Consider the following 27,125-nt stretch of genomic DNA (forward strand, 5'->3'; position numbering starts at 1 on the left):
AAGCACATTTTCAGTGGCGGTGAAATCAATTTAAAAACCATTTCAGTTTGTCTGCAGGTGAAAGCCAGATTAGGTGGTGCAAGGAAATGTTCTTTCACTGTTCATTAGACATGTTCCACTTTAATGTTGCACTAAGCCAATGCGGTCTCTCTCTTTATTTTTTTTACACGAGATAAGAGCTGCTTTGAATCAGTCCACTTTCAATTAATATTAAAAGGGGAACATTATCACAATTTCAGAAGGGTTAAAACCATTAAAAATCAGTTCCCAGTGGCTTATTATATTTTTCGAAGTTTTTTTCAAAATTTTACCCATCACGCAATATCCCTAAAAAATAAGCTTCAAAGTGCCTGATTTTAACCACCCGTCCATTTTCCTGTGACGTCACATAGTGATGCCAACACAAACAAACATGGCGGATAGAACAGCAAGCTATAGCGACATTAGCTCGGATTCAGACACGGATTTCAGCGGCTTAAGCGATTCAACAGATTACGCATGTATTGAAACGGATGGTTGTAGTGTGGAGGCAGGTAGCGAAAACGAAATTGAAGAAGAAACTGAAGCTATTGAGCCATATCGGTTTGAACCGTATGCAAGCGAAACCCACGAAAACGACACGACAGCCAGCGACACGGGAGAAAGCGAGGACGAATTCGGCGATCGCCTTCCAACCAACGATTGGTATGTGTTTGTTTGGCATTAAAGGAAACTAACAACTATGAACTAGGTTTACAGCATATGAAATACATTTGGCAACAACATGCACTTTGAGAGTGCAGACAGCCCAGTTTTCATCAATTAATATATTCTGTAGACATACCCTCATCCGCGCTCTTTTTCTGAAAGCTGATCTGTCCAGTTTAAGAGACGGTGTGAGCCAAGACATCCAGGGGGTTTAGCTCGCTCGTCTGCAGGAACAAACTGCCGCCATTGCTTGCCGTGCTACTGAGGTCCTTTGTCCCTGAATTGCTCACACACTCCGGCAGATTCAATGGGGGTCTGGCGGCAGATTTCTTTGACTTTATCGTTGGAAATGCATCTTCTTTGAGTGTCGCAGGATATCCACACATTCTTGCCATCTCTGTCGTAGCATAGCTTTCGTCGGTAAAGTGTGCGGAACAAACGTCCAATTTCTTGCCACTTTCGCATCTTTGGGCCACTGGTGCAACTTGAATCCGTCCCTGTTCGTGTTGTTACACCCTCCGACAACACACCGACGAGGCATGATGTCTCCAAGGTACGGAAAACAGTCGAAAAAACGGAAAATAACAGAGCTGATTTGACTCGGTGTTTGAGAAAATGGCGGATTGCTTCCCGATGTGATCCGAGAGCGAATATTAGAAAGGCGTTTAATTCGCCAAAATTCACCCATTTAGAGTTCGGAAATCGGCTAAAAAAATATATGGTCTTTTTTCTGCAACATCAAGGTATATATTGACGCTTACATAGGTCTGGTGATAATGTTCCCCTTTAACCGGCATTTAATATGGAATTCACCTTTCAACTTTGGAAAGGGCTGACAACTTCAACTAAATGTTTTCACATTAGAAAAATGAAAACATTTTTCTTTTTCCCATACTGTAAATATCCCAAAATTCATGACCCTGTATAAATAAGCAAATTTTTGTTTTTCAAAAATGTATTTTTTCAGTAATAATTCAAAAATATGCGATAGTAAATCCTTAAAAGAGCAAATGGGATGATCATAACGTGTGTGTGGTTCCTTGCAATGGCTTCCTTTTATGGCAGAGCTGGGCAAATTAAGGCCCATGGGCCACATGCGGCCCGTTTAAGTTCTTCAATCTGGCCCGCTGGACATTCCCAAATATTTTTTTTTAGATCTTTAAGATGGAAAGTGTAGCTGCCATTATGATGTGCAGTGATGTTTTCTAATGACCGTAAGTCTTCAACTATACAAAATATTTCAATGGTCGGAATCTGCGCTTTTGCATGATATACTAGGTACTATGGTAATCTGATTAGTTAATATGGTCATCTAATTAGTTACTATGGTCTTCTAAGTCACAGCAGCTCAGACGAGGCACCAAGCAGTGTGGGTGGGGAGCGTTTCCACAGAGTGTTTCCAGAGCCTGAAATGTGGGTGTCAGGGACAGACGCGGATGGAGATTTTTACAACAAAGTTCTAAAGCTTAGTGATATATCAGATATATCAGACTGTAGGTGTTTTTTTTTGTTTTTTTTACCCTTCGTGTTCATATTTTACTGTTTGTTGCATTTTTGTCGCGTTTCGTTTGATTGTAATATATGTGGATGGAGAGGGGGTGCGACGTTCATATGTTGTCAATATTCAGTGTTTTATCGTTCATAGTTAATATTGTAAATCCCACATTCTTTATTTTCATGTACATTCTGAGTGTCTCATTCAGTAAAAAAATGTTAAATTCCATTCCGTTTTTTAAGGCGGTCTGTCATAACGTTTTTAGCATTCAATCAGACATTATTGTGAGGTTTTGTATTACAGTTGCTAAAAATGAGATATACCAGCCCCCAGACAGATTTTCTTCTCTAAATGTGGCCCTCCGAGTCAAAATAATTGCCCTGGCCTGCTTTAAGGTCTGGCCGTCAAGTCTGACGGTTGTCAACACACGTGGCAGTTGAATAAAGGCTGTTCACCAGGGTGTCCAAATTTCTTCCACTGAGGCCCGCTAACTGAAAAATTAAACATGCGGGGGACATGTTGATATTTTATAATTTTCAAAATGATTAGGGCTCCCCTCAATTTTGGTGAATGTCAAAGTTCCCGGGACCCAAAATAGACTCTGGTCTCAGTCATTAAAGTGTTAAAAATAAATCAATACATTATTTTTTTTAAACTTCCAACACAAAAATATATGTACAGTAGATCAATTTAAAGTTTTCAAATTTAAATTTTTTTATGTTGTATGTCTTTTTTTTTTCTTTTTACAAATAAAACCAATTTTCTATGGAAAAATATGCAATATATATATATATAAATGTTATTTTTACTTTCAAGGCTCAAATCTGTAGATCAGCTTTAAATGTATCCAGCAATTATACAAAACCCAAAACCAGTGAAGTTGGCACGTTGTGTAAATGGTAAATAAAAACAGAATACAATGATTTGCAAATCCTTTTCAACCTATATTCGATGGAATAGTGAAGTGAATTACATTTATATAGCGCTTTTTCTCAAGTGACTCAAAGCGCTTTACATTGTGAAACCCAATATCTAAGTTACATTTAAACCAGTGTGGGTGGCACTGGGAGCAGGTGGGTAAAGTGTCTTGCCCAAGGACACAACGGCAGTGACTAGGATGGCGGAAGCGGGGATCGAACCTACAACCCTCAAGTTGCTGGCACAGCCGCTCTACCAACCGAGCTATACCGCCCCGAATAGACTGCAAAGACAAGATACTTAATGTTCGAACTGGGAAAACTTTATTTTTTGCAAATATTAGCTCATTTGGTGTTTGATGCCTGCAACATGTTTCAAAAAAGACTGAGAATGTTGAGGAATGCGCATTTGGAACATCCCACAGGTGAATAGACTAATTGGGAACAGGTGGGTGCCATGATTGGGTATAAAAGCAGCTTCCATGGAATGCTCAGTCATTCACAAACAAGGATGGGGTGAGGGTCACCACTTTGTCAACAAATGCGTGAGCAAATTGTCGAACGGTTTAAGAACAACATTTCTCAAGGAGAATAATTCATTATTAATACAGTTGAATATAAGTTAAAAAGGATTTGCAAATCATTGTATTCTGTTTTTATTTATGAATTACACAAAGGGCGAACTTCACTGGTTTTAGGTTTTGTAGAATGACAGTTCTAAAGTTAAAAAAAACTGCCTGCATGGCAGCATTGTGTTTTTAGTGTCAACATTGCAACATTTTCTTGTTACTTTACACCTTTTTTTTAAAATCAGCTGCGGGCCGCACTTTGGAAGACCACTGGGGTAAATGAAACCAGTTTGTGCTGCACACACGTGATGGTGTCATGTATACAAACACCCACCGAGCTGCGAGCCGACGTTCCAAAACTCCTGAGGGTTATAGTTGGAGGAGGACGTCCTGGAGCCTGCTGGGTAAATCCTGCTGAGGAACCTCTGATTGTGGTGAACAAAGTCTTTACCTTCAAAAAAAGAGGATGCCACGCAGTCAAAAGATGAACATAAAGGATATATCATGTGAATAATCAGTGTAGAGGAAACCCTTGTTTATTACTGTCCATTAGTTCCAGGGGTGATTGTGGTAAATACATGTCTAGGAAGTTGGAATTACTCATTGTAAATAGAGCTGCAACGATTTGTCGACAATTCTATTTGTTGACAATAGTGGCGATGTCATTGCTCATGTTCTTCCATTCGGAAGTAGGTCACTCGCAAAAACATCGCCGGTGATAACATGTAAAGTTTAAGGCTATTTCCTCTTATTCTTGTTAAAAACATGAATATTAGTTTCATGGCTTGCTTGTATTTTTTTAGTTGTTTTGGATCATTTCTGTGTTCGGAGCGTTTGCACTATTGTGTGTGTGTGTGTGTGTGTGTGTGTGTGTGTGTGTGTGTGTGTGTGTGTGTGTGTGTGTGTGTGTGTGTGTGTGTTCTTGTATTTCTACCCTTCTTGAGACATCAACAAGGAAAAGTAGTTTCCCTATGAGGACCGGTGAACAAGTTAGGACCGAAATCATGGTCCCAATACGGAAAACCATTGCATCCAATAGAGAGCCAAATACTAGAGTCTGTGAACATTGCTCCAAAGTCAGGATTTTTTTTGGTTGATTTAATGTGCATACAAAAGTAAACATTGACAGGTGCAAAGGCAGCAATATATGATAAAACAAGACGGCAGCTAAAGATGGACTTGCCTATTCATCCCCCCAAAAAATTTGCCAGGTGAACAGCTGATCTGACGACTTCTGGTGCTGACGTAAGACAACTCGCGTCCCATATGAGACCATAGGATGAACAAATACACTACGGTACTAAGACTATAGTGGCAATTAACAGTTAGGTTCTACAGCTGTGTTGCCCAAAGTGCGGCACAGGGGCCATCTGTGGTCCGTGACTCGTTTGTCCTCGGCCTTAAGCACATTACAAAAAACAAAAAAAAGGGGTCTCATTTGGTGAAATATATCAAAATTAGGGTGGTCCCAAGAAGGAGGGATTTTTTAAAATTGACTGTCTTAAAAATGCTCCCCCTCTGGTCGACATATGAAATAACAAGTGTGTGTAAGAAATTGAAATGCGCCCCCTTTGACCAAAATTAATAAAAAAAGTTGAAATAAAATATGTATATAGAGACATACTGTAATAACTTGAAGTGAATAATAAAGATTAAAAAACAATTACAAACAAAAAAAAAGTTTATTTTTTTATAAAATTGGGAACAATTTTTCATATTCTTTTGGTTTCTCTAATATTGCAATATTTTCTCGTAAAATTACTTTTTTATGTAAAATTATTACTTTTTAATGCAAAGTGATGACATTTGTCATATAAAATTCTGACTTATCACAATGTTGCTAATTTTTTTGTTCTTCTTGTAAAATAGTGACATGAGTAAAATTTCTGATTATTATTAAAACATTGCTAACATTTTTAAGTTTTCTTATAAAATTGTGACTTTTGTCTAGTAAAATTACGACTCTTTTTATAAAATTGCCAGCATTTTAAGCATTTCTTGTGAAATTGCGACTGTTATTCAGTAAAATTCCAACTTTTATCAAAATATTGCACAAATGTTCAGTTTTTCTTGTACAATTTTGACTAGCATTGAGTTAAATTACTACTTCTATTATAACACTGCCAAAATTCAAAGTTTTTGTGAAACTGTGAACTATTTCTTGTGAATTTCCAACACATTTTTCACAACAAGCTTTTTTATATTTGCATAGTATGTATATATTATTAATGTTGTAAATACAAATCATTATATGTGTGTGTGTGTGTGTGTGTGGGTTCTTGTATTTCTACACTTCTTGAGACATCAACAAGGAAAAGTGCCTTCCATATGAGGAGGTGTGAACAAGTTAGGACATAAATCATGGTCCCAATACGGAAAACCATTGCATCTAATAGAGAATGTCTCATTTGCACCCCTGGTGGTGAAATATATCAAAATTATGGTGGTCCCAAAAAGGAGGGATTTTTCAAATTGACTGTGTGTCGGTTTTAAAAGTGCTCCCCCTCTGGTCAACATATGAAATAACAAGTGTGTGTAAAAATTTGAAGTGCTCCCCCTCTGGCCAACATATGTAATAACAAGTGTGTGTAAGAAATTGAAATGTGCACCCTTTGGCCAAAATTAATTAATTAATGTATATAAAGACATACTGTAATACCTTGAAGTAAATAATAAAGATTAAAAACCAATTACAAACAAAAAATAAAACATTTACTTAAAGCTTACCTTTTTTTATATTTGCATTGTATGTATATATTATTAATGTTGTAAATACAAATCTTTATATATCTAGAAAGGGTGGTCCAAAAGAGGTCGGTATTTTTCGGAGGTCTCAAAAGGTAACAAATACAATAATGTGTGTGTGTGTTCTTGTATTTCTACCCTTCTTGAGACATCAAAAGGAAAAGTACCTTCCATATGAGGACCGGTGAACAAGTTAGGACATAAATCATGGTCCCAATACAGAAAACCATTGCATCTAATAGAGAATGTCTCATTTGCACCCCTGGAGGTGAAATCTATCAAAATTAGGGTGGTCCCAAAAAGCAGGGATTTTTCAAATTGACTGTGTGTGTCAACATATGAAATAACAGGTGTATGTAAAACTTTGAAGTGCTCCCCCTTTGGTCGACATATGTATTAAGTGTGTGAAAGAAATTTAAATGCGCCCTCTTTGGCCAAAATTAATAAAAGTAAAAAAATTATATAGAGACATACTGTAATGACTTGAAGTAAATAATGAAGATTAAAAAACAATTACGAACAAAAAAAAAAAAAAATTAAACTAAAAGCTTACCTTTTTTATATTTGCATAGTATGTATAAATTATTAATGTTGTACATACAAATCTTTATAAAGCAAGAAAGGGTGGTCCTGAAGAGGTAGGCATTTTCCGGAGGTCTCAAGAAGGTAACAAATACAAGAATGTGTGTTGAGTCACGACTGTAGTACACCTGTAGTCCGGGAGGTGCGACTATACCTGTAACTTTGGCCAGCTTGCGGGCTTTTTTCTCCGCCATCGACGTGTTCTCACAGTAGTTCTGACTGTCTTTGGAATGGCTGAAGCTGATGAACTTGACAGACACGGTGTAGGTGACGAGGTCGGACAGAGCGTCCGCCACCACCACCTTCTTCTTCTGCTCAAATGAGACAAGACACAACGGTGGTTACGACAAGTGTGTCGAGTGTGACATCATACTGTTCTCGTCTGTTTCAGCCTCGGCCTGCAGTCTGACTCACTTTGACTATCTTTCTGGGAGACCAAAACTTAAGTCTGCTCTGTAGATCGTCATCTTCCTCCTCCTCTTCCTCCTCCTCCTCCTCCTCGCCCTCATCTCCACTCTCGTCTGCCTCTGTCCCTGTCACTCCCTCTACCTTAGCACGAGGCTTTAGCTTTTTATTCTTAATGAGGATCTTATACTTTAGGTCCTGCGTGAACATTCACAAACACACACACACACACACACACACAATCTGTCAAACTATTCATAAATTGGGTGATTAATCTGCGTTTTACATGATTGTCAGAATAATTGTATCTAAGTTATCACAAAACTGTGTTTCAATGAGTTCCCGGCGAACAGACAAAAGCTGTCTTTGATCTTACCAATCAAAAGGCTTGTAAAACTCCACTGTGTAGGATGGGGAGCGACATGAGGGCGTCGGTTTCTTTGACGTATTGTAATCCACAGGAAGATTTTATCTTGACCCGAGATCTACAAAGCGGAGAGGAAGCAGGACCTGACTCCCCTCCAGGCACCTTTTCTCTGAACTGTTTTGTGATAAGGGTGACGGCTGTTTACGACCCCCCTCCCTTAGAAACAGCTGTTGCCATGTAATCAGGGAAAGTCCAAATAAAAGAGGAGGCGTACAATCTTTCGTCAGAGCGTGGGACGACACTGTACAAGGGTACAGTGTCTACGCGTTTCTCCTCAATTGAGCTAAATTGAATTCTGTGTTTAATTCCTTGCTTCTTGTTTTGATTGATTGATTGAAACTTTTATTAGTAGATTGCACAGTACAGTACATATTCCGTACAAATGGTATCACTCGAATACGTTTTTCAACTTGTTTAAGTCGGGGTCCACTTAAATGAATTCATGTCTTGTTTAATAGATGTCATCAGTATTTGAACCTGACAATTAATGTGTTTTTTCGCGAATAATCAGTCTTTATGCAAACTTGTATAAATGGAAATGTACAGTAGGAAGGGGATGGCCCCATTCGTCACGGTTTACCTGACACATGAAACGTGACAAATTGGGGGGAGCACTATCCACTTTAGATGCCAGATGGCAGAAGACTGTTGAATATGTTAAAAAGTGTTTTGTGGAAACGTGAAGCATATTGGATACACACGTTACAAACTGAGTACCATATTTTCCGGACCATAGGGCGCACCGGATTATAAGGCGCACTGCCGATGAGCGGGTCTATTTTCGATCTTTTTTCATATATAAGGTGCACTGGATTATAAAGCGCATTAAAGAAGTCATATTATTATTATTTTTTCGAAAAGTAAAAGACTTCCTTGTGGTCTACATAACATGTAATGGTGGTCATATGTTGCCATCCAAGCAACGTTATCATGGACGCCCCTGCTTATTTCAGCAAGACAATGCCAAGCCAGGTGTTACAACAGCATGGCTTCATAGTAAAAGAGTGCAGGTACTGGACTGGCCTGCCTGTAGTCCAGACCTGTCTCCCATTGAAAATGTGTGGTGCATTATGAAGCCTAAAATACCACAACGTAGACCCCGGACTGTTGAACAACTTAAGCTGTACATCAAGCAAGAATGGGAAAGAATTCCACCTGAAAAGCTTCAAAAATTAGTCTCCTCGGTTCCCAAACGTTTACTGAGTGTTGTTAAAAGGAAAGGCCATGTAACACAGTGGTAAAAATGCCCCTGTGCCAACTTTTTTGCAATGTGTTGCTGCCATTAAATTCTAACTTAATGATTATTTGCAAAAAAAAAAAAAAAAGTTTCTTAGTTCGAACATTAAATATCTTGTCTTTGGAGTCTATTCAATTGAATATAAGTTTAAAAGGATTTGCAAATCATTGCATTCTGTTTTTATTTACCATTTAGACAACGTGCCAACTTCACTGGTTTTGGGTTTTGTAAGGAAAACAACGCAGAAAGAAGAAGAAAAGAGCACTGAAATGGAGAGCTATAAGACATCTCGGAAAAATGATTAATAGTCAATCTGGACGTTGGTGTAAAATTAACAGGGTCACTCCTCACACTAGTACCGGTAATTAGAAATAACCGTCACCTTGCATGATATTATTGGAAATAACTGCTACGTCTCTAAATCAGTGTTTTTCAACCACTGTGCCGCGGCACACTAGTGTCGTGAGATAGTCTGGTGTGCCGTGTGAGATTATGTAATTTCACCTATTTGGGTTAAAAATAGAGATGTCCGATATTATCGGCCGATAAATGCTTTAGAATGTAATATATCGGAAAATATCGGTATCGTTTTTTTTAATTATCGGTATCGTTTTTTTAAATTTAAATTTTATTTTTTATTTTTTTTAATTAAATCAACATCAAAACACAATATACACTTACAATTAGTACACCAACCCAAAAAACCTCCCTCAACCCATTTACACTTATTCGCACAAAAGGGTTGTTTCTTTCTGTTATTAATATTCTGGTTCCTACATTATATATCAATATATATCAATACAGTCTGCAAGGGATACAGTCCGTAAGCACACATGATTGTGCGTGCTGCTGGTCCACTAATAGTACTAACCTTTAACAGTTAATTTTACTCATTTTCATTCATTACTAGTTTCTATGTAACTGTTTTTATATTGTTTTACTTTCTTTTTTATTCAAGAAAATGTTTAAATTTATTTATCTTATTTTATTTATTTATTTTTATTTTTTAAAAAGGACCTTATCTTCACCATACCTGGTTGTCCAAATTAGGCATAATAATGTGTTAATTCCACGACTGTATATATTGGTATCGGTTGATATCGGTATCGGTAATTAAGGGTTTGGTCAATATTGGAATATCGGATATCGGCAAAAAGCCATTATCGGACATCCCTAGTTAAAAATATTTTTTGCAAACCTGTAGCTATAGTCTGCAAATTATATGTTGTTGTTGTTGAGTGTCGGTGCTGCCTAGAGCTCGGCAGAGTAACCGTGTAATACTCTTAAATATCAGTAGGTGGCAGCCGGTAGCTGATTGCTTTGTAGATGTCGGAAACAGCGGGAGGCAGGGTGCAGGTAAAAAGGTGTCTAATGCTTAAACCAAAAATAAACAAATGGTGAGTGCCCCTAAGAAAAGGCATTGAAGCTTAAGGAAGGCTATGCAGAACGAAACTAAAACTGAACTGGCTACAAAGTAAACAAAAACAGAATGCTGGACGACAGCAAAGACTTACTGTGGAGCAGAGACGGCGTCCACAATGTACATCCGAACATGACATGACAACCAACAATGTCTCCACAAAGAATGATAAAAACAACTGGAATATAGATGCGGGAAATATCGCTCAAAGGAAGACACGAAACTGCTACAGGAAAATACCAAAAAAAGAGAAAAAGCCACCAAAATAGGAGCGCAAGACAAGAACTAAAACACTACACACAGGAAAACAGCAAAAAAACTCCAAATAAGTCAGGGTGTGATGTGACAGGTGGTGACAGTACACCTACTTTGAGACAAGAGCTATAGTGATGCATGCTTGGTTATGCTTTAAAGTCATATCCAACAATTGCGACAACGACTTTTTACTGTCAACTGAGTTTTGTTTTTTAATGATTTCTGCTGGTGGTGTGCCTCCGCATTTTGTCAACGCAAAAAATGTGCCTTAGCTGAAAAAAGGTTGAAAAACACTGCTCTAAATAACCGACAAAGTCAAAGTAGACATGATGTATACTGCAATCACCTTGTACCAGTTGGTAAAAAGTTATGACTTTTACAATAATTCAGTTGTTCTAATGAAGTCATGAAGTTATAGTGCAGGTGAAAAAGTATATGGGACAGATATATGCTATCTTGTTTATTTGCAAGTCAATTCGGATAAAGCACTAAAATAACTTCCAACTTGCTGGTTGTCAAAGCAGACATCACAGCTTTTCTCTGACATCTAAAAAGGAAGACATTTATTCGGGAAGCTTTAAGAATCACGAGTCGACGCGGATGAAAATGCTCTCTGGCAATAAATTCCAAATGAGAAGCAGCTCTCAGGCGAGAAAGCGCTGCAAACACATCCCTTCTCAGACTAAAGCCCTTCATCCAACTCATCATCTGGCGACTGGATATGCTGTAGCCAGTCACTGCAAGGCTACTTTCAGTCTGACGCGGGAGCACAGAAGTTGTAACATTGTTTGAACATGAATCAATTTGAGATGAAACAGCTTTGCAAATGAAGGACAGCGTCACCAGAAAAATGGATCTTCCCCAAACTGTTTCCCATAAATATGGAATTCTCTGAATTCCCTAAGAAAGCAACATCTTCCATGTTACTTAAGTCTTACCTTTGGGCTAGGGAGGTCTCCAGTGGTGGGGTGATCCAGGCGGACACTGAGCAGTTTGTCCCCCAGTATGCCAGTGAGGTAGAGGGCCATGACCTCCTGCTGTTCTTTAGAACAATGGTTCTCCAGTGACAGGATCACCGGGTAAACAGACACCTGCCAGAAAACCGTAATAGAGCCATTAAACACAACTTGTCTGTAGATTCTCAGGCCCCTTCTACACTAAGTGTCATGTCTTTTGATCATGTTTTTGTTCGGCTTTGTTCTGTTTGGTTTTTGGACTCTTTTTAGTTCCTGTTTTCACTCCCTTGCTTTGTCACCATGGCGACCATAAGTTTTCACCTGTTTCACGTTTTGGACTCACGCACCTGTTGTCACTAATGAAGAGACTATTTATGTATTCAGCCTGGCGACATTACCTCTGTTACCTCTGCTCACTTCATGCCATGATTACCTCTACTACCCATGCTACCTGATGATACCCTTGATATCATAGTCCATGCCATAGTTCATGTCACAGTAAGTGCTTATTTATTGCATGTCCATAGTTTTGCCTTTGTGCTAGTTTTTTGTTTCATAGCCAAGTTTGTTCTCCGCCTTGTGCGCGCCTTTTGTTCACTCTTTTTTTAAGTAAGAATTAAATCATGTATCTACCTTCATCCAATGTCCAGTCCAGTTGTTTTGCATCTCGGGAAAGCAATCCACGCAGGAAACTGCGCCATAGTCCAAGTCATGACACTAAGGTTATCCAGGGTAAGTCCCACCTAACCTTATCCTAGTCCACACACACAATGCCACAGTTTAAGACCCCCACTCCGTCCGCCGTCAAAACGCGACCTAGTACGCATGCGCGGAAAATGTGCACATAGTCATAGTCACCTCCAGTGTTGCTTTGTGTGCAAGTTCTTAAATTACATTTAACTTATCTCAACAATATCCAGTGTTGTGGTATTTCAATTAACTGGAATCCAGTGTGCTGTGGGGCCCTACTGTAGTCAATCACACCTGAGCCATCATAAATTAATAAAATCTTTAGTGGACAAGTGAAAGTAATCAATGTGATTAAGAACATTTTACATCAATCTAACTAGGGATCGAGATATCTGGTCAGGACACTCCTCACTCTTTTACCTTCACCTTCATTGGCCATTTGTTTTTGGTGACTTTGGACACTCCTTTGGACCTAGACGTTGAGTCTGCGACATACATGGCGGACAATAACTGATACAGTCTGCTTTGCCAGTCCAAAAACATTCGCTGTTTTCCGTAGTCTTCCCTCGTTGGCCAGGTAATACAAAGCACACGCTATCTTTTTTATCACATCCACAGTAGCCCGCATTCTCGTTGTCTCTCCTTCGACAAATGGACAAAGTGTTTCGGTAAGTAGAATCACAGCTGAGATGTGTTGTATCCCACATAGCTGCAATTGCGTGTTTCCTTCTCTTAAGGTATTCATGTGTGATTTCCACAAGCGTCTGTACAGACGGAAGGAGAAACACGGGCATGTCTGGATGACTTGCCTCCATCTTTTCAGTGGTTACCTCCGAGTTACGAAAGCGCTTGTTATGAAGCTGGCTCTGACGTGTTCTTTCTCACGTCACTTCCTGCCTTTCTGGCGTCACTTCCTCTCCGAACTCAGTTTGTAAACGATCAATGAGTCCATACGAAGCTAAGAGCCGGAGACTCAAGAAAGACACGGCGCACTTACCCGTGTAAAAAATTACCCAAGGAGGGGAACCTTAAACGATGGGTTAGTGTGGCTGAATAATTATTCGTTGAAGGAGTTATCCGGCTTAATGTAGACATAGCCTCAGTCATCCATGTCCCTATTTATGTCTCTGCTGGTTGTCCCCTGGGGGTGGTCACAATAGGGATGTTTTTGTCTCGATTCCGATAATGGGATTGGATTGGCGCCCATTATTTGCTTTATTCTAACCGATCGGCGATTGGCTGATGAGTTGCTGAGCCCAGCCAATCTTTACCACAGCTCTGTTCACATGGCTGAAGTTGTACTCAAGTGAAAGATTCCTTCAAAAGGGATGTACGCTTATAAGAAGACAACAATTGCATTTCCATATTCCTTCTATGCAGGAGTTGCATGAATTCCAGAGTCTGCGTGTCTCGCCAGAACACTGGTTCGAATTTGAGAGCAAGCTGCGACAAACGCGTCTATCCACAGTGTGAAGCCGGTTCTAAGACACTAATCCTCACAACCATGACGGAAAATAAACAGATTACTCACTGGAGGACCAGAGGAAAAGGAATGGCAATCATGCATCAGCCATAACATGGCCCTCTTGTGACCAACCCTCCCGAATTTTCCGGGAGACTCCCGAATTTCAGTGCCTCTCCCGGGACAACCATTCTCCCGAATTTCTCCCGATTTCCAGCTGGACAACAAGGCACGCCCCCTCCAGGTCCATGCGGACCTGAGTGAGGACAGCCTGTCGTCACGTCCGCTTTTCCTTCATATAAACAGCGTGCCGGCCCAGTCACGTTATAACATCTACGGCTTTTGGAGAGTGCACAACCGCACACACAATAAGAAGGAGACGAAGCAGAAGAACGAAGAAGAGACAGTCATGGCGACGACGAGTAAGAAGAAGAAGTACGCTTGCAAGTCATCAGAGAGGGTGTTGAGCATGGTTAGAAAGATAGCGACAGAGAATAGAACGAGGATGGACAATTCAACCCTAAACTCACTCCTTTCCTGCAAATTAAATTTCACAGATGCTGCCCATACCTATGCTCCTTCAAAGGCTGTGCTACTGGCTGCAAAGCATTGCACTTTCAAATACAACAATGAGTAGAGGAGTGTTATGTGTGTGTGTATGTGTGTGAATAAATGAACACTGAAATTTTATATTGTTATATATATATATATATATATATATATATATATATATATATATATAATCGACAAACACTTCCCCAAAGGCAATACCCTAAGAAAAGTATTCAACAAGAACAGCATTAAATTGAGCTACAGCTGTATGAACAATATACGACAAATTATTTCAAATCACAACAAAGCAATTGCAAAGGAGCCGTTTGCCCCAGACAGAGCGACTCCAAAACCAACAAAGGCTGCAACTGTCGCAAGAAACTTGATTGCCCTCTCAACGGGGGGTGCTTACAAACATCAGTCGTTTACCAATCAAAGGTAACACGCAAGGACATTAACACATCTGACACGTATGTAGGATTAACCGAGGGAGAAATCAAAGCCAGATGGAACAATCACAAGGCTTCCTTCAGGAACCAAAGCCTGCGGAATACTACAGAACTCAGCAAGCACATTTGGAACCTCAAAGACAATAATGTTGAATATTCAATAACATGGCAAATTCTTGCATCCAGCACACCTTACAACAGTGGTAATAAAAGATGCAACCTATGCTTAAAAGAGAAACTGTTTATTATATACCGCCCAGACCTTTCATCCCTCAACAAGTGCAGCGAAATTGTATCAGCATGCCGTCACAGACGGAAACACCTCCTAGGTAACACATAAGCCAATCACCACGCCCCTACGCCTGCCTGTACCTACCCGTTCTGTGCTCTATATAAACCATGGTATGTGAATGCTTCTATTAAAATCTCCTGATGATTGAGGGAACCCCTCATGAAACTGGCCTGTAGAGATGAAATAGTCTTGTGATTTTTTTCCCACACATACATACATATATATATATATATATATATATATATATATATATATATATATATATATATATATATATATATACTACTGTATGTATATATATATAAAGAAATTAAATTCAGTGAATTCTTGCTATAAGTATACCCCCCCCCCGCCCCCCCCCCCCAATCTCCCGAATTCGGAGGTCTCAAGGTTGGCAAGTATGGTGACCACCTTGGGGACACACCCCAAAACACAAATAGGAAGATAACATTTAGAACTGAATAAGTATTTTGGATTGAAAGGTGAAACATTTCCAACAAAAAAACTGCAAACGCCTTCATTGAACGTTGCATCTAAAATACAACTTGCAAGCTGTTAGTAGAGATGAGTTGGTTCAAAAGGGAGGTGAGGGTCCAACAAGGACAACACAACAGGGGGTGCTCGTCTTAAAGAAAAGAAAAATCCTCCTATTGAGCGTTATACCTCAAAGGCGTGCTGGTCCACGGTGGTGATGACGTCCTTGAAGAGTATCTTGGTGGTCAAAGTGTACCCATGGTAGACTACAGGCTCCATACCAGGTCCATCCCAGCAGTCTATTTCCAGACATCGGCAGCCTTTCCTCAGAGCGCTGTGCCACACACATCACACACTGAATATGCATCGCCATTACTGCGCTGAAACATACTTAGAATAGTCAGTGTACAGCTGATAAACACACTGTCATTTCTAAAGTAATGACCTTTTAAGATTATCTGTGTTGCTTACTCATCTTTAGCATATATTTTTTTGCAAGTGAAAGCTGAGACATCATTTTTAGTCTTTTCCTTGCAGTAATACACGCGTACTTTGTTGTGATGGACAACACCTGTTTGGCACATTTGTGTTTGCCATGTTAATCAGATGCTTTTTTTGTCTTGTTGTTTGAATTTGTTCATTAATTAATTCTTCTTCAGCAAATTTCTCTATTATAATTATAGAGTAAAAAAAACAATTTATTGCAACTTTCACTTGTTCCTGCGATTTTAGTGCAACAAACTAGGGTTGTATGCGGTATACCGGTACTAGTATAGTACCGCGATGCTAATGAATAATATTCGGAACTATAACGCCTCGAAAAAGTACCGGTCCCTGCCCCCCGTTCCCCTTTTTTAACGGGCATGATGACGCGTCGTCTTCACGTCGTGACATGGCTGGTTTTATGAGCAGAGGAGCATGTTCGGCAGCGCACAATCACGGAGTACTTACAAGCAGACACAGTGTGTAGACAGAAAAGGGAGAATGGACGCATTTTGGCCTAAAAAGTAAAGATAAAGGTGAAGTTATAACACTGAAACGCCCTCAGGAAGAGATGCTTTAAAACATGGCTAGCTAGCTAGCGGCTAATGTCATATTTTTATTTTGACAGAAAAAATATATGTACTGCTTGAAATTGCATGCCTTTTAAATTGTATTAGTATCCATTATTGCAACAAATATTACAGTATATTATCATACTTTCCAAACAAGTTTTTGTCTAAATAAAAATACTTAACTTTACAGCAAACTACCGATCAAATTAATAGAAATTACAATAAATGTTATGTCGTTCTTTACAGCATATTACTGTGAATTGAAAAAAACTACAACTGTTTTTTGCGTTAAAATTCTGTTGACTGAGCTGCCAGTTTTTGACTGTAAAATCTACGGCTGTTGTTTTTAACGGTGTATTACTGTAAATGGAAAGACGGTACATTTGTTTTTACGGTAGAAAAACTGGCAGCTGAGTTGCCAGAATAAAAAACAAACTTGTACTGTTTTTCCATTAACAATATAATGTTGTAAAAACCAATGTCAATTTAACACAACAATTCTGGCAACTAAGCTGCCAGCTTTTTCCGTAAAAACACACCCAAAAAACGGTGGTGCTGTGTCAGAATAATTGTATGTAAGTTATCACAAAACTTTCTGTTCCCATTAGTTCCCGGCGAGGAGACAAAAGCTGTCTTTGATCTTGTAAAACTCCACTGTGTATGAGGGGAAGCGACATGAAGGTGTCGGTTTCTTTGATCTATCGTGATCCACAGGAAGATCTTGTCTTGACCCGTCTACAAAGCGGAGAGGAAGCAGGACCTGACGCAAGCTCCAGGCAGCTTTTCTTTGAACTGTTTTGTGACCGAGTGCAACAGCTTTTTACGACCCCATCTCCCCTTAGAAACAGCTGTTGCTACGTAATCAGGGAAAGTCCAAATAAAAGTGTAGGCGTGCAACCATTTTGGCAGAGCGTGGTGGAAAACTGTACAAGAGTGCAGCCCAGATGTTTCTCCTCATGAGCCAAATTGAATCCTGTCTCTGTTTAATTCCTTGCTTCTTATCTGTTTAATAGATGTCATCGGTGTTTGAACCTGACATACTGTTTTTCCATTTACCGTAAAATGTTGTAAAAAAAAAACAAAACACTATTTTACAGTAAAATGTTGTATATGTAAAGTTTTTGCTGTAAAATGGAAAGTCTACTTAAAACAATTGACAAAATTAATAATGAGATGGAGAGGCAAATTCATACATTATTCGCTGTAACAAGCGGCCCTCTGATGGCAACCATAACTGCCATGTGGCCCTCAATGAAAACCACTTTGACATCCCTAAAGAGAGCAAAGAAAGATGCTAAAACCTGCTTGTTAAGTTAGCAGAGTGTTTTCTACATGATGTGTTTGGTTGGCAGTGTTGGAAACTATTAGAATCATCTTTACCAGACGTAAGCATCCAGGTGGCTTTTGCCTACGAGCTGGTCTCCTGTTAGGTAGGTGTTGTGCGAGGAGGAGATGAAGTAACTGGTGAGCGGCTGGTTCATGTCTTGGTACACAGATGTGTGGACCTGGTCAAACACACAACAGTCTTTGGACTCCATGTAGCGCAGGAATCCTTCAAAGGTCATGCACTGACTTTCTGAAGCTAGAAGAGCACAAGTGACGACACAAAGTTAATTTGTCATTAAAGTTAGGTATGTAGTAAAAGTACGGAGCACAAATGTGTTAGTATTTTTCGCCAAAAAGTATCTTTCTCAGCTGTGATCCGTATGGTAATACACTTTTTCCACCACTTGTGGCAGTATCAAATATCAAACAAACAGAAGTCTGGAGCTAAACTCATAAAAGTTTCTTAAGCGCAAAAATTATGACACACTTTAATTCACCCATGCCTTGGGCACTAATACACCCCCGTACCATCACAGAGGCCGGCTTTTGAACTTTGCACCTAGAACAATCCGGATGGTTCTTTTCCTCTTTGGTCCGGATGTCACGACTTCCACAGTTTCCAAAAACAATTTATAATGTGGACTCGTGAGACCACAGAACACTTTTCCACTTTGCATCAGTCCATCTTAGATGAGATCGGGCCCAGCGAAGCTGGCGGTGTTTCTGGGTGTTGTTGATAAATGGCTTTCGCCTTGCATAGTAGGAGTTTAACTTGCACTTACAGATGTAGCGACCAACTGTCATGATCCGTGGTCCGTATCATGTTTAGTTTGGTTATGTTCTGTTAGTTTTGGACTTCTTTAGTTCCTGGTTGCACTTCCTTCCTACTTTAAAAAAGTAGTTTTATACTTGTGAGTGCTGATGACACAGCTTTGCAACAGTTGATATTCTAGTTTCAAGCATGTTTTACTCATCAAATCTCAGCTACAATTTGTAACATCTTACGAGATCATTTAGGACCAAAACACTTAAAGGCCTACTGAAATGCGATTTTCTTATTCAAACGGGGATAGCAGGTCCATTCTATGTGTCATACTTGATCATTTCGCGATATTGCCATATTTTTACTGAAAGGATTTAGTAGAGAACATCGACGATAAAGTTCGCAACTTTTGGTCGCTGATAAAAAAGCCTTGCCTGTACCGGAAGTAGCAGACGAGTAGCGTGACGTCACAGGTTGTGGAGCTCCTCACATCTGCACATTGTTTACAATCATGGCCACCAGCAGCGAGAGCGATTCGGACCGAGAAAGCGACGATTTCCCCATTAATTTGAGCGAGGATGAAAGATTCGTGGATGAGGAAAGTGAGAGTGAAGCGATTCAGATAGGGAAGATGCTGTGAGAGGCGGGTGGGACCTGATATTCAGCTGGGAATGACTAAAACAGTAAATAAACACAAGACATATATATATATTAGCCACAACACAACCAGGTTTATATTTAATATGCCACAAATGAATCCCGCATAACAAACACCTCTCCCCTCCCGTCCATATAACCCGCCAATACAACTCAAACACCTGCACAACACACTCAATCCCACAGCCCAAAGTACCGTTCACCTCCCCAAAGTTCATACAGCACATATATTTCCCCAAAGTCCCCAAAGTTATGTACGTGACATGCACATAGCGGCACGCACGTACGGGCAAGCGATCAAATGTTTGGAAGCTGCAGCTGCATGCGTACTCACGGTACCGCGTCTGCGTATCCAACTCAAAGTCCTCCTGGTAAGAGTCTCTGTTGTCCCAGTTCTCCACAGGCCAATGGTAAAGCTTTGACTGTCATCTTTCGGGAATGTAAACAATGAAACACCGGCTGTGTTTGTGTTGCTGCAGCCGCCCGCAATACACCGCTTCCCACCTACAGCTTTCTTCTTTGCTGTCTCCATTGTTCATTGAACAAATTGCAAAAGATTCACCAACACAGATGTCCAGAATTTTGCGATGAAAACAGACTACTTAATAGCTGGCCACCATGCTGTCCCAAAATGTCCTCTACAATCCGTGACGTCACGTGCCGGCGTCATCATACCGAGATGTTTTCAGCAGGATATTTCGCGCAAAATTTAAAATTGCACTTTAGTAAGCTAACCCGGCCGTTTTGGCATGTGTTGCAATGTTAAGATTTCATCATTGATATATAAACTATCAGACTGCGTGGTCGGTAGTAGTGGGTTTCAGTAGGCCTTTAAAACAAGTAAAATACTCTAACATAAAATCTGCTTAGTGAGAAGAATTATCTTATCAAACAGAAAATAAGCAAATATCACCCTTATTTGAGATATTTAATCTTACTTAGATTTCAGTTTTTACAGTGCAGGAAGTTGCTCATTGTGTTTGTTGTGCTGTAATTTGCCACAAACATGCAGTTACACTATATTATGAAGTTAAGTAGAGGGCCACAGAAAATTGGGAGGCGAGTTTGAGATCCATGCATAAGATCTTTCTGCATGGATCGTCTTTGGTCGGGCGTGCATCATTTCGTGTCGGTGAAGTGTCAACACTTGGCTTCAAGGAACATCAAAGTCAGCATTCTTAATCACAAGCAGCCTGCAGAAACGTCCCACAGATTCTCTTTGCTCACCTTTCTCCTCAATTTCATATTTCTCGATCAAACTCTCCGCCGTGCCCTCGTTGGCAGTCACCTCCAACTGCTCCTTGTGTAGGAACCTGAGCAGGGAGCAGGCTGGTAAGACCGCCTGGCCCAAGGCATAACTTTGAAAGAGGTTCTGGATTTCTCCTCTCCTGGTGGACGGGGCCTTGCTTTTCCTCATCTTGATCTGCAAACCACCATATATATTTTTTTAAACATTATGCATCCTTATCCTAACCATGTTTAGTAGATCTTTGAGTGAAATCCAATCTTTCAGATGACATCATTATTATTAACTATTCATCCATTTTTCTCTACCGCTTGTCCCCATGAGGGTCACGGATGAACTGGACTGTCCATCCATCCATTTTCTACCGCTTGTCCCTTTTGGGGTCGCGGGAGGTGCTGGAGCCTATCTCAGCTGCATTCGGGCGGAAGGCGGGGTACATCCTGGACAAGTCGCCACCTCATTGCAGGGCTGAACTGGACTGGTCACCAGCCAATCACAGGACACGGAACACAAGCATCCCAAATTCACACCTTTTGACAATATAGAGTCTTCAATTTACTTAACAGGCTTGTTTTTGGGATGTAGAAGGGAGGCAACTTTACACAGAGATTTACACGAGGATTCGAACACGGATCATGAACTGTGAGGCCGAACCATTGTCGTTATCCTGCTTATATCACAAACCCCAAGTGAAGTTGGTACGTTGTGTAAATCATAAATAAAAACAGAATACAATGATATGCAAACCCTTTTCAACCTATATTCAATTGAATAGACAAGATACTTAATGTTCGAACTGGAAAACTTTTGTTATTTTTTGCAAATATTAGCTCATTTGGAATTGTGATGCCTGCAACATGTTTCAAAAAAGCTGGCACAAGTGGCAAAAAAGACTGAGAAAGTTGAGGAATGCTCATCAAACACTTAATTTGGAAAAACTAATTGGGAACAGGTGGGTGCCATGATTGGGTATAAAAGCAGCTTTCGTGGAATTCTCAGTCATTCACAAAGAAGGATGGGGCGAGGGTCGCCACTTTGTGAACAAATGCGTGAGCAAATTGTCAAACACTTTAAGAACAACATTTCTCAACGAGCTATTGCAAGGAATTTAGGAATGTCACCATCTACAGTCTGGAATATCATCAAAAATGTTCAGAGAATCGACCCCTCAGGCGGTACTGCATCAAAAAGGGTCATCAGTGTGTAAAGGATATCACCACAAGTGCTCAGGAACACTTCAGAAAAACCACTGTCAGTAACTACAGTTGGTCGCTACATCTGTAAGTGCAAGTTAAAACTCTACTATGCAAAGCGAAAGCCATTTATCAACAACACCCAGAAACGCCGCCGGCTTCGCTGGGCCCGAGGTCATCTAAGATGGACTGATGCAAAGTGGTCTGACGAGTGCACATTTAAAGAAAAATTAGACAACTTGTGTCGTATGTTCACTATTTTATTTAAGGACAAACTTGCAATAAGAAACGTATGTTTAATGTACCCTAAGATTTTTTATTAAAATAAAGCCAATAATGCAATTTTTTGTGGTCCCTTTTATTTAGAAAAGTATCAAAAAGCACCGAAAAGTATCGAAATACATTTTGGTTACCGGTGTTGCGTTTGGACCAGTTGTTCCTCCCAGGGAATTCAAGTCACAAGTCGCTCCCAAGCTCTTTACGACACTTAAAGCTGAGTAGAAAAACCACCAGAGACATCCATCCATCCATCCATTTTCTACCGCTTATTCCCTTCGGGGTCGCGGGGGGCGCTGGAGCCTATCTCAGCTACAATCGGGCGGATGGCGGTGTACACCCTGGACAAGTCGCCACCTCATCGCAGGGCCAACACAGATAGACAGACAACATTCACACTCACATTCACACACTAGGGCCAATTTAGTGTTGCCAATCAACCTATCCCCAGGTGCATGTTTTTTGGAGGTGGGAGGAAGCCGGAGTACCCGGAGGGAACCCACTCAGTCACGGGAGAACATGCAAACTCCACACAGAAAGATCCCGAGCCTGGGATTGAACCCCAGACTACTGAGCACCTTCGTATTGTGAGGCAGACGCACTAACCCCTCTGCCACCGTGCTGCCCCCACCAGAGACAGAATAGGTATTTTGTAATATATTTGCAAAGCTTTGCATATACATTGAGACCAGTCCAGCATAGAACATTCAATCGCGCCGCCAAGATGGTCTGCCCTAAAAAAAACTGGAAACCTTCTATTCTCTCAAGTCTCTCCCTCCCACCCACGCAGTCTTGTCCCTCCAGCCAAAACACATGACCATTATCTCTCTTTCTTACATTCCTCACTCAAGGTTAAGCACACAGTTTTTTGCAGACAACCAAAAGACCACAATTGGAAGAAAAACACTAGCTGTTTTGTAATATGATTATGAAATAAAAGAAGTAACACTTAAATTCGGATATATGTAAATATCTGCCTCCGACACCGGTATCGGGACAACACTACTCCTTAGTATCACGTTAACTTTGACACCCCAATTATCAAAAATCTTAAAAAATAATAATAAAAAAACACTTTCTGATTGCATCAAAATGTTGTCAATCAAACAATATCCATCCATCCATTTCCTACTGCTTGTCCCTTTTGGGGTCGCGGGGTGTGCTGTATAAACACTTTAAAACATTACAATTCCTACATCAAGGGTTGGAATTGGGGGTTAAATCACCAAAAATTATTGTGATCAAGGGTGATGGGTCAAATGCAGAGAATAATTTCGCCACACCTAGCGTGTGTGTGACAATCATTGGTACTTTAACTTTAACTTAATCTTTATACCCAAAACATAGTAGAATAAAAAAGTGTAAATGGGTCAGTAATAGTTTAAGTTTCCAGCAAGCAAACCCGAGAGTTTGGCGTCTGTCGATGATTTGTATCCAATTATTTCTCAGTTTTATTCCCTCAAAGTTTCCTACTTGGTTATATTTACACTTCCAGTGTATCATTATAAAAATGGGGTTACATATAATGGCTGTTTTTAGTCACAAATTACAAAAAATGTCCTCTGATTCCTGTTTCTATTTATTGTACATCCTGAATGTCTTTTATTACGTTGTAAAAAAAACAACAACCTTAAATTAAAGCTGAACGTCAGCATTTCAATCACCTCTTCTATTCAACATCCACCGTGGTGACGTGAAGGCAGAAGTAGAACAAAACATAGCCACTTTTGGAAGTAGTTTTTATTTTTTGAAATAAATATGGAGCCACACTTCTAATGTGACACATCAGACTTTAGAGTCGCTGCTGCTTTTTATTCTTATCATTGAGTATCTGAGCGTGTGTGTGTGTGTGTGTGTGTGTGTGTGTGTGTGTGTGTGTGTGTGTGTGTGTGTGTGTGTGTGTGTGTGTGTGTGTGTGTGTGTGTGTGTGTGTGTGTGTGTGTGTGTGTGTGTGTGTGTGTGTGTGTGTGTGTTGCATCTCACAACCTCCCTTCCCTGTCTTCTATTCTGTGTTCTACAGCCCTTCTCGCAGTTCTTGCATCAGTTCAAGCTAAAAACTGTCAATGGGTACCCAGCACATGTTTCTCAGTGAATGCAGTCAAAGGAACAGACTCTGCTTATTGTCTCGTTGCAAATCGTAGAATTATGTGAAATGCATGCTGGGTACAACAAGTTTGTAAATTAGATCATGATTTTTAAGTCACCACGACCTTGCAGCTTGGTGAAGTCCACCATCTTTATTTGTCAGAAATAAAAATACGAGTCTTTTCAGCAATGTCATTTTGTACACTGCAAAAACTGAAATGTAAGTAAGATTAAATATCACAAATAAGGGCGATATTTGCTTATTTTCTGTCTGATAAGATAATTCTTCTCACTAAGCAGATTTTATGTTAGTGTTTTACTTGTTTTAAGTGTTTTGGTCCTAAATGATCTCAGTAAGATATTACAGCTTGTTGCTGAGATTTGATGACCTATATTGAGTAAAACATGCTTGAAACTAGAATATCAACTGTTGCAAAGCTGTGTCATCAACACTCACAAGTATAAAACTACTTTTTTAAAGTAATAATTTCTTACTTTGACACAATTGTGTCTCATAATTAAAACAGATGACTTTGCTGTTTTATTTTCAATGAAACAATAGAAAAGACATACTCATATAGTAGTACAGTTGGCACAGTACAGTAAACTGACAGTTAATATTGAAACATTTAACATTTGACATTTCTAACAATTTTGAACTCATCGTGGTTTTGTTCCCATGTACAACTTTCTCCGATGCTGCCACAGAAAGACGTGTTTTATGCCACTCCTTCTTTGTCTCATTTTGTCCACCAAACGTTTTATGCTGTGCGTGAATGCACAAAGGCGAGCTTTGTTGATGTTATTGATTTGATCAGTCATATTTGCAAGCTAATCGAAGCTAACATGCTATTTAGGCAAGCTGTATGTACAAATGAACATTCAGATGAATTCCTCAAAATTACAATTAAAACATTTTGGTCGGGAGCCTGGCTGTATATATGCGCACTAATTGACTGAAAGAGCACGCACTTGGCGTGATGATGTCGTGTTATGGATGGAAAAATGCATTTTTAGACAATATGATTTGCCTGAGCGGCTAGGAGACCCCGAGAGTAACAAACGGTTGCCTTGTTGCCTTTCTATTAAGAAAAATAAATTAGTTTTTAGTATAAGTTTGCTGGTTTCAAGAAATGCAATGCCGAGCGCATATCATTATGTCAAGATAATGGCACTAGCATTTACTTCATTTAAGAATATTTTTCAACATATTGAGAAAAAAAGGTCTAATTTTTTTTTCTACCAAGAAAAGTGCACTTGTTATTAGTGAGAATATACTTATTTTAAGGTATTTTTGGGTTCATTGAGGTTAGCTAATTTTACTTGTTTTGGAAAGTCTTGACAAGCCAAATTTTCTTGTTCTATTGGCAGATAATTTTGCTTAGTTCAAATAAAATACCCCTCATTTTTGTAATTTTTTTTCTTGTTTTTGAACACTGACTATTTTGCAGTGCAGGCATACCAAAAAAATAGACCTAAAAATTAGCGATCATCAATCATCACCAAGACGTCACTTTCGTCACTTGATTGACATTCACGGCACCCGAGGGTCTTGTGAGATGACGCTGGCTGCTGCCAGATCATTATTAAGAAAAAATGACCGACAGGAAGGCAAGAAATACTTTTTATTTCAAGACTCTCACGCCGTACCTGCCGTCAAAACTCTAAGGACCGACTGCACAGTTCTTGTCTTCACAATAAAAGCGCTGCTTCCTCCTGCCTGCACTAACAAAATAAGAGTCTCAGAAAGATGGCGCGCACAAGCTAGCAAGCTACGGAGTTTGCCGCCAATGTATTTCATGTAAAGTGTATAAAAAGGAGTATGGAAGCTGAATTTTCTTGTTCTATTGGCAGATAATTTTGCTTAGTTCAAATAAAATACCCCTCATTTTTGTATTTTTTTTTTTCTTGTTTTTGAACGCTGACTTTTTGCAGTGTATTTACCGTATTTTCTGGACCATAGGGCGCACCGTAAGTATCATACGTCATCCAGCAGTTATACAATTCTAAAATGGTATTGTGAGTAGACAATATGTCCAATATTTTTTATTTCGGACAGTCCAAATATGTTTACGCGCTCACGGACGGAGGGTTTTCTTGCCATTATTGGCCATTGCAGCGATCGCCTCCTTTTTGCAGCCATTTGTGCATAACTGTGCCAGTTTGCACATACGTCCCAAACGGGCTAAATAGGAACGCAAAACTGCGTCCTCGCACAGTTTCGGTCTTGATAAATCACATTGCAAACGCTGAATGATTGTATTCGCTCCTCACTTTATTGTGGGTGTTCCAATAATCAGCATATTCATGAAGATAATGGATTGCGCTCTGTTTTCACCACTTAAGAGTCGCAATCCTCACTACACAATCTTAGTAGATCAGTTTTTGCACTCGTTATCAATTTTGCACGCTCACTTGATCACCCTCAACACACAAACCAATAGAACTTGCATCTTTTTATTTTGTGCATGCTATTTAGCACTTGTTATGTGGGATCTCAGTAGATCAAGGCCTTACTGTAATGAGTGGTGACCTTTTCAAAAGATAATTGTTTCTCATACCTTCACTCTTCCCTTGGCTTGAGAGAACAAGCACAGGTGTTGTGGACATCTTTAATAGTTTCACTCAGCTCTGTTTATTTCTACCGACTCGAAAATAATCATCTACCCCTGAAGCCGATGCTGTATGACATCACCTTTTAAGTTGATAGTCGATATCATCTTAAAGTTGTCTACATCATGTCAAAGGCGGGCCTGATATCAAAGACGTTGTTACTCTCACAGGTCATGTATTGGTACCAAGGAATGTTGTTGGCCCACAGATTTCATCCAAATGCTGTTATTGTCTTGTGAAAGCATTTGGGGCATCGGTGCCTTGCTGAAGGACACCTCGGTCCCCGCCTATTTCAAC

General features: G+C 39.8%; 1 protein-coding gene across 1 annotated transcript in view; it reads right to left on the reverse strand.

Moving 5' to 3' along the window:
- The window catches only part of LOC133612662 (1-phosphatidylinositol 4,5-bisphosphate phosphodiesterase zeta-1-like), a 47,188-nt gene extending 20,338 nt beyond the window's left edge, over positions 1 to 26,850 (reverse strand). The window contains exons 1-8 of the mRNA XM_061970288.2: positions 26,777 to 26,850; positions 20,643 to 20,838; positions 18,050 to 18,251; positions 15,804 to 15,948; positions 11,678 to 11,830; positions 7,410 to 7,598; positions 7,150 to 7,306; positions 4,003 to 4,119 (exon numbers count right to left, since the gene is read on the reverse strand). Of these exons, the coding sequence (XP_061826272.1) occupies positions 4,003 to 4,119; positions 7,150 to 7,306; positions 7,410 to 7,598; positions 11,678 to 11,830; positions 15,804 to 15,948; positions 18,050 to 18,251; positions 20,643 to 20,832 (1,153 nt within the window). The 5' untranslated portion in view covers positions 20,833 to 20,838; positions 26,777 to 26,850. The remainder of the gene's footprint in view (positions 1 to 4,002; positions 4,120 to 7,149; positions 7,307 to 7,409; positions 7,599 to 11,677; positions 11,831 to 15,803; positions 15,949 to 18,049; positions 18,252 to 20,642; positions 20,839 to 26,776) is intronic.
- Between the last annotated feature and the right edge of the window lie 275 nt (positions 26,851 to 27,125).

This window comes from Nerophis lumbriciformis, linkage group LG10 (assembly GCF_033978685.3).
Source record: "Nerophis lumbriciformis linkage group LG10, RoL_Nlum_v2.1, whole genome shotgun sequence".
Taxonomy (NCBI): domain Eukaryota; kingdom Metazoa; phylum Chordata; class Actinopteri; order Syngnathiformes; family Syngnathidae; genus Nerophis; species Nerophis lumbriciformis.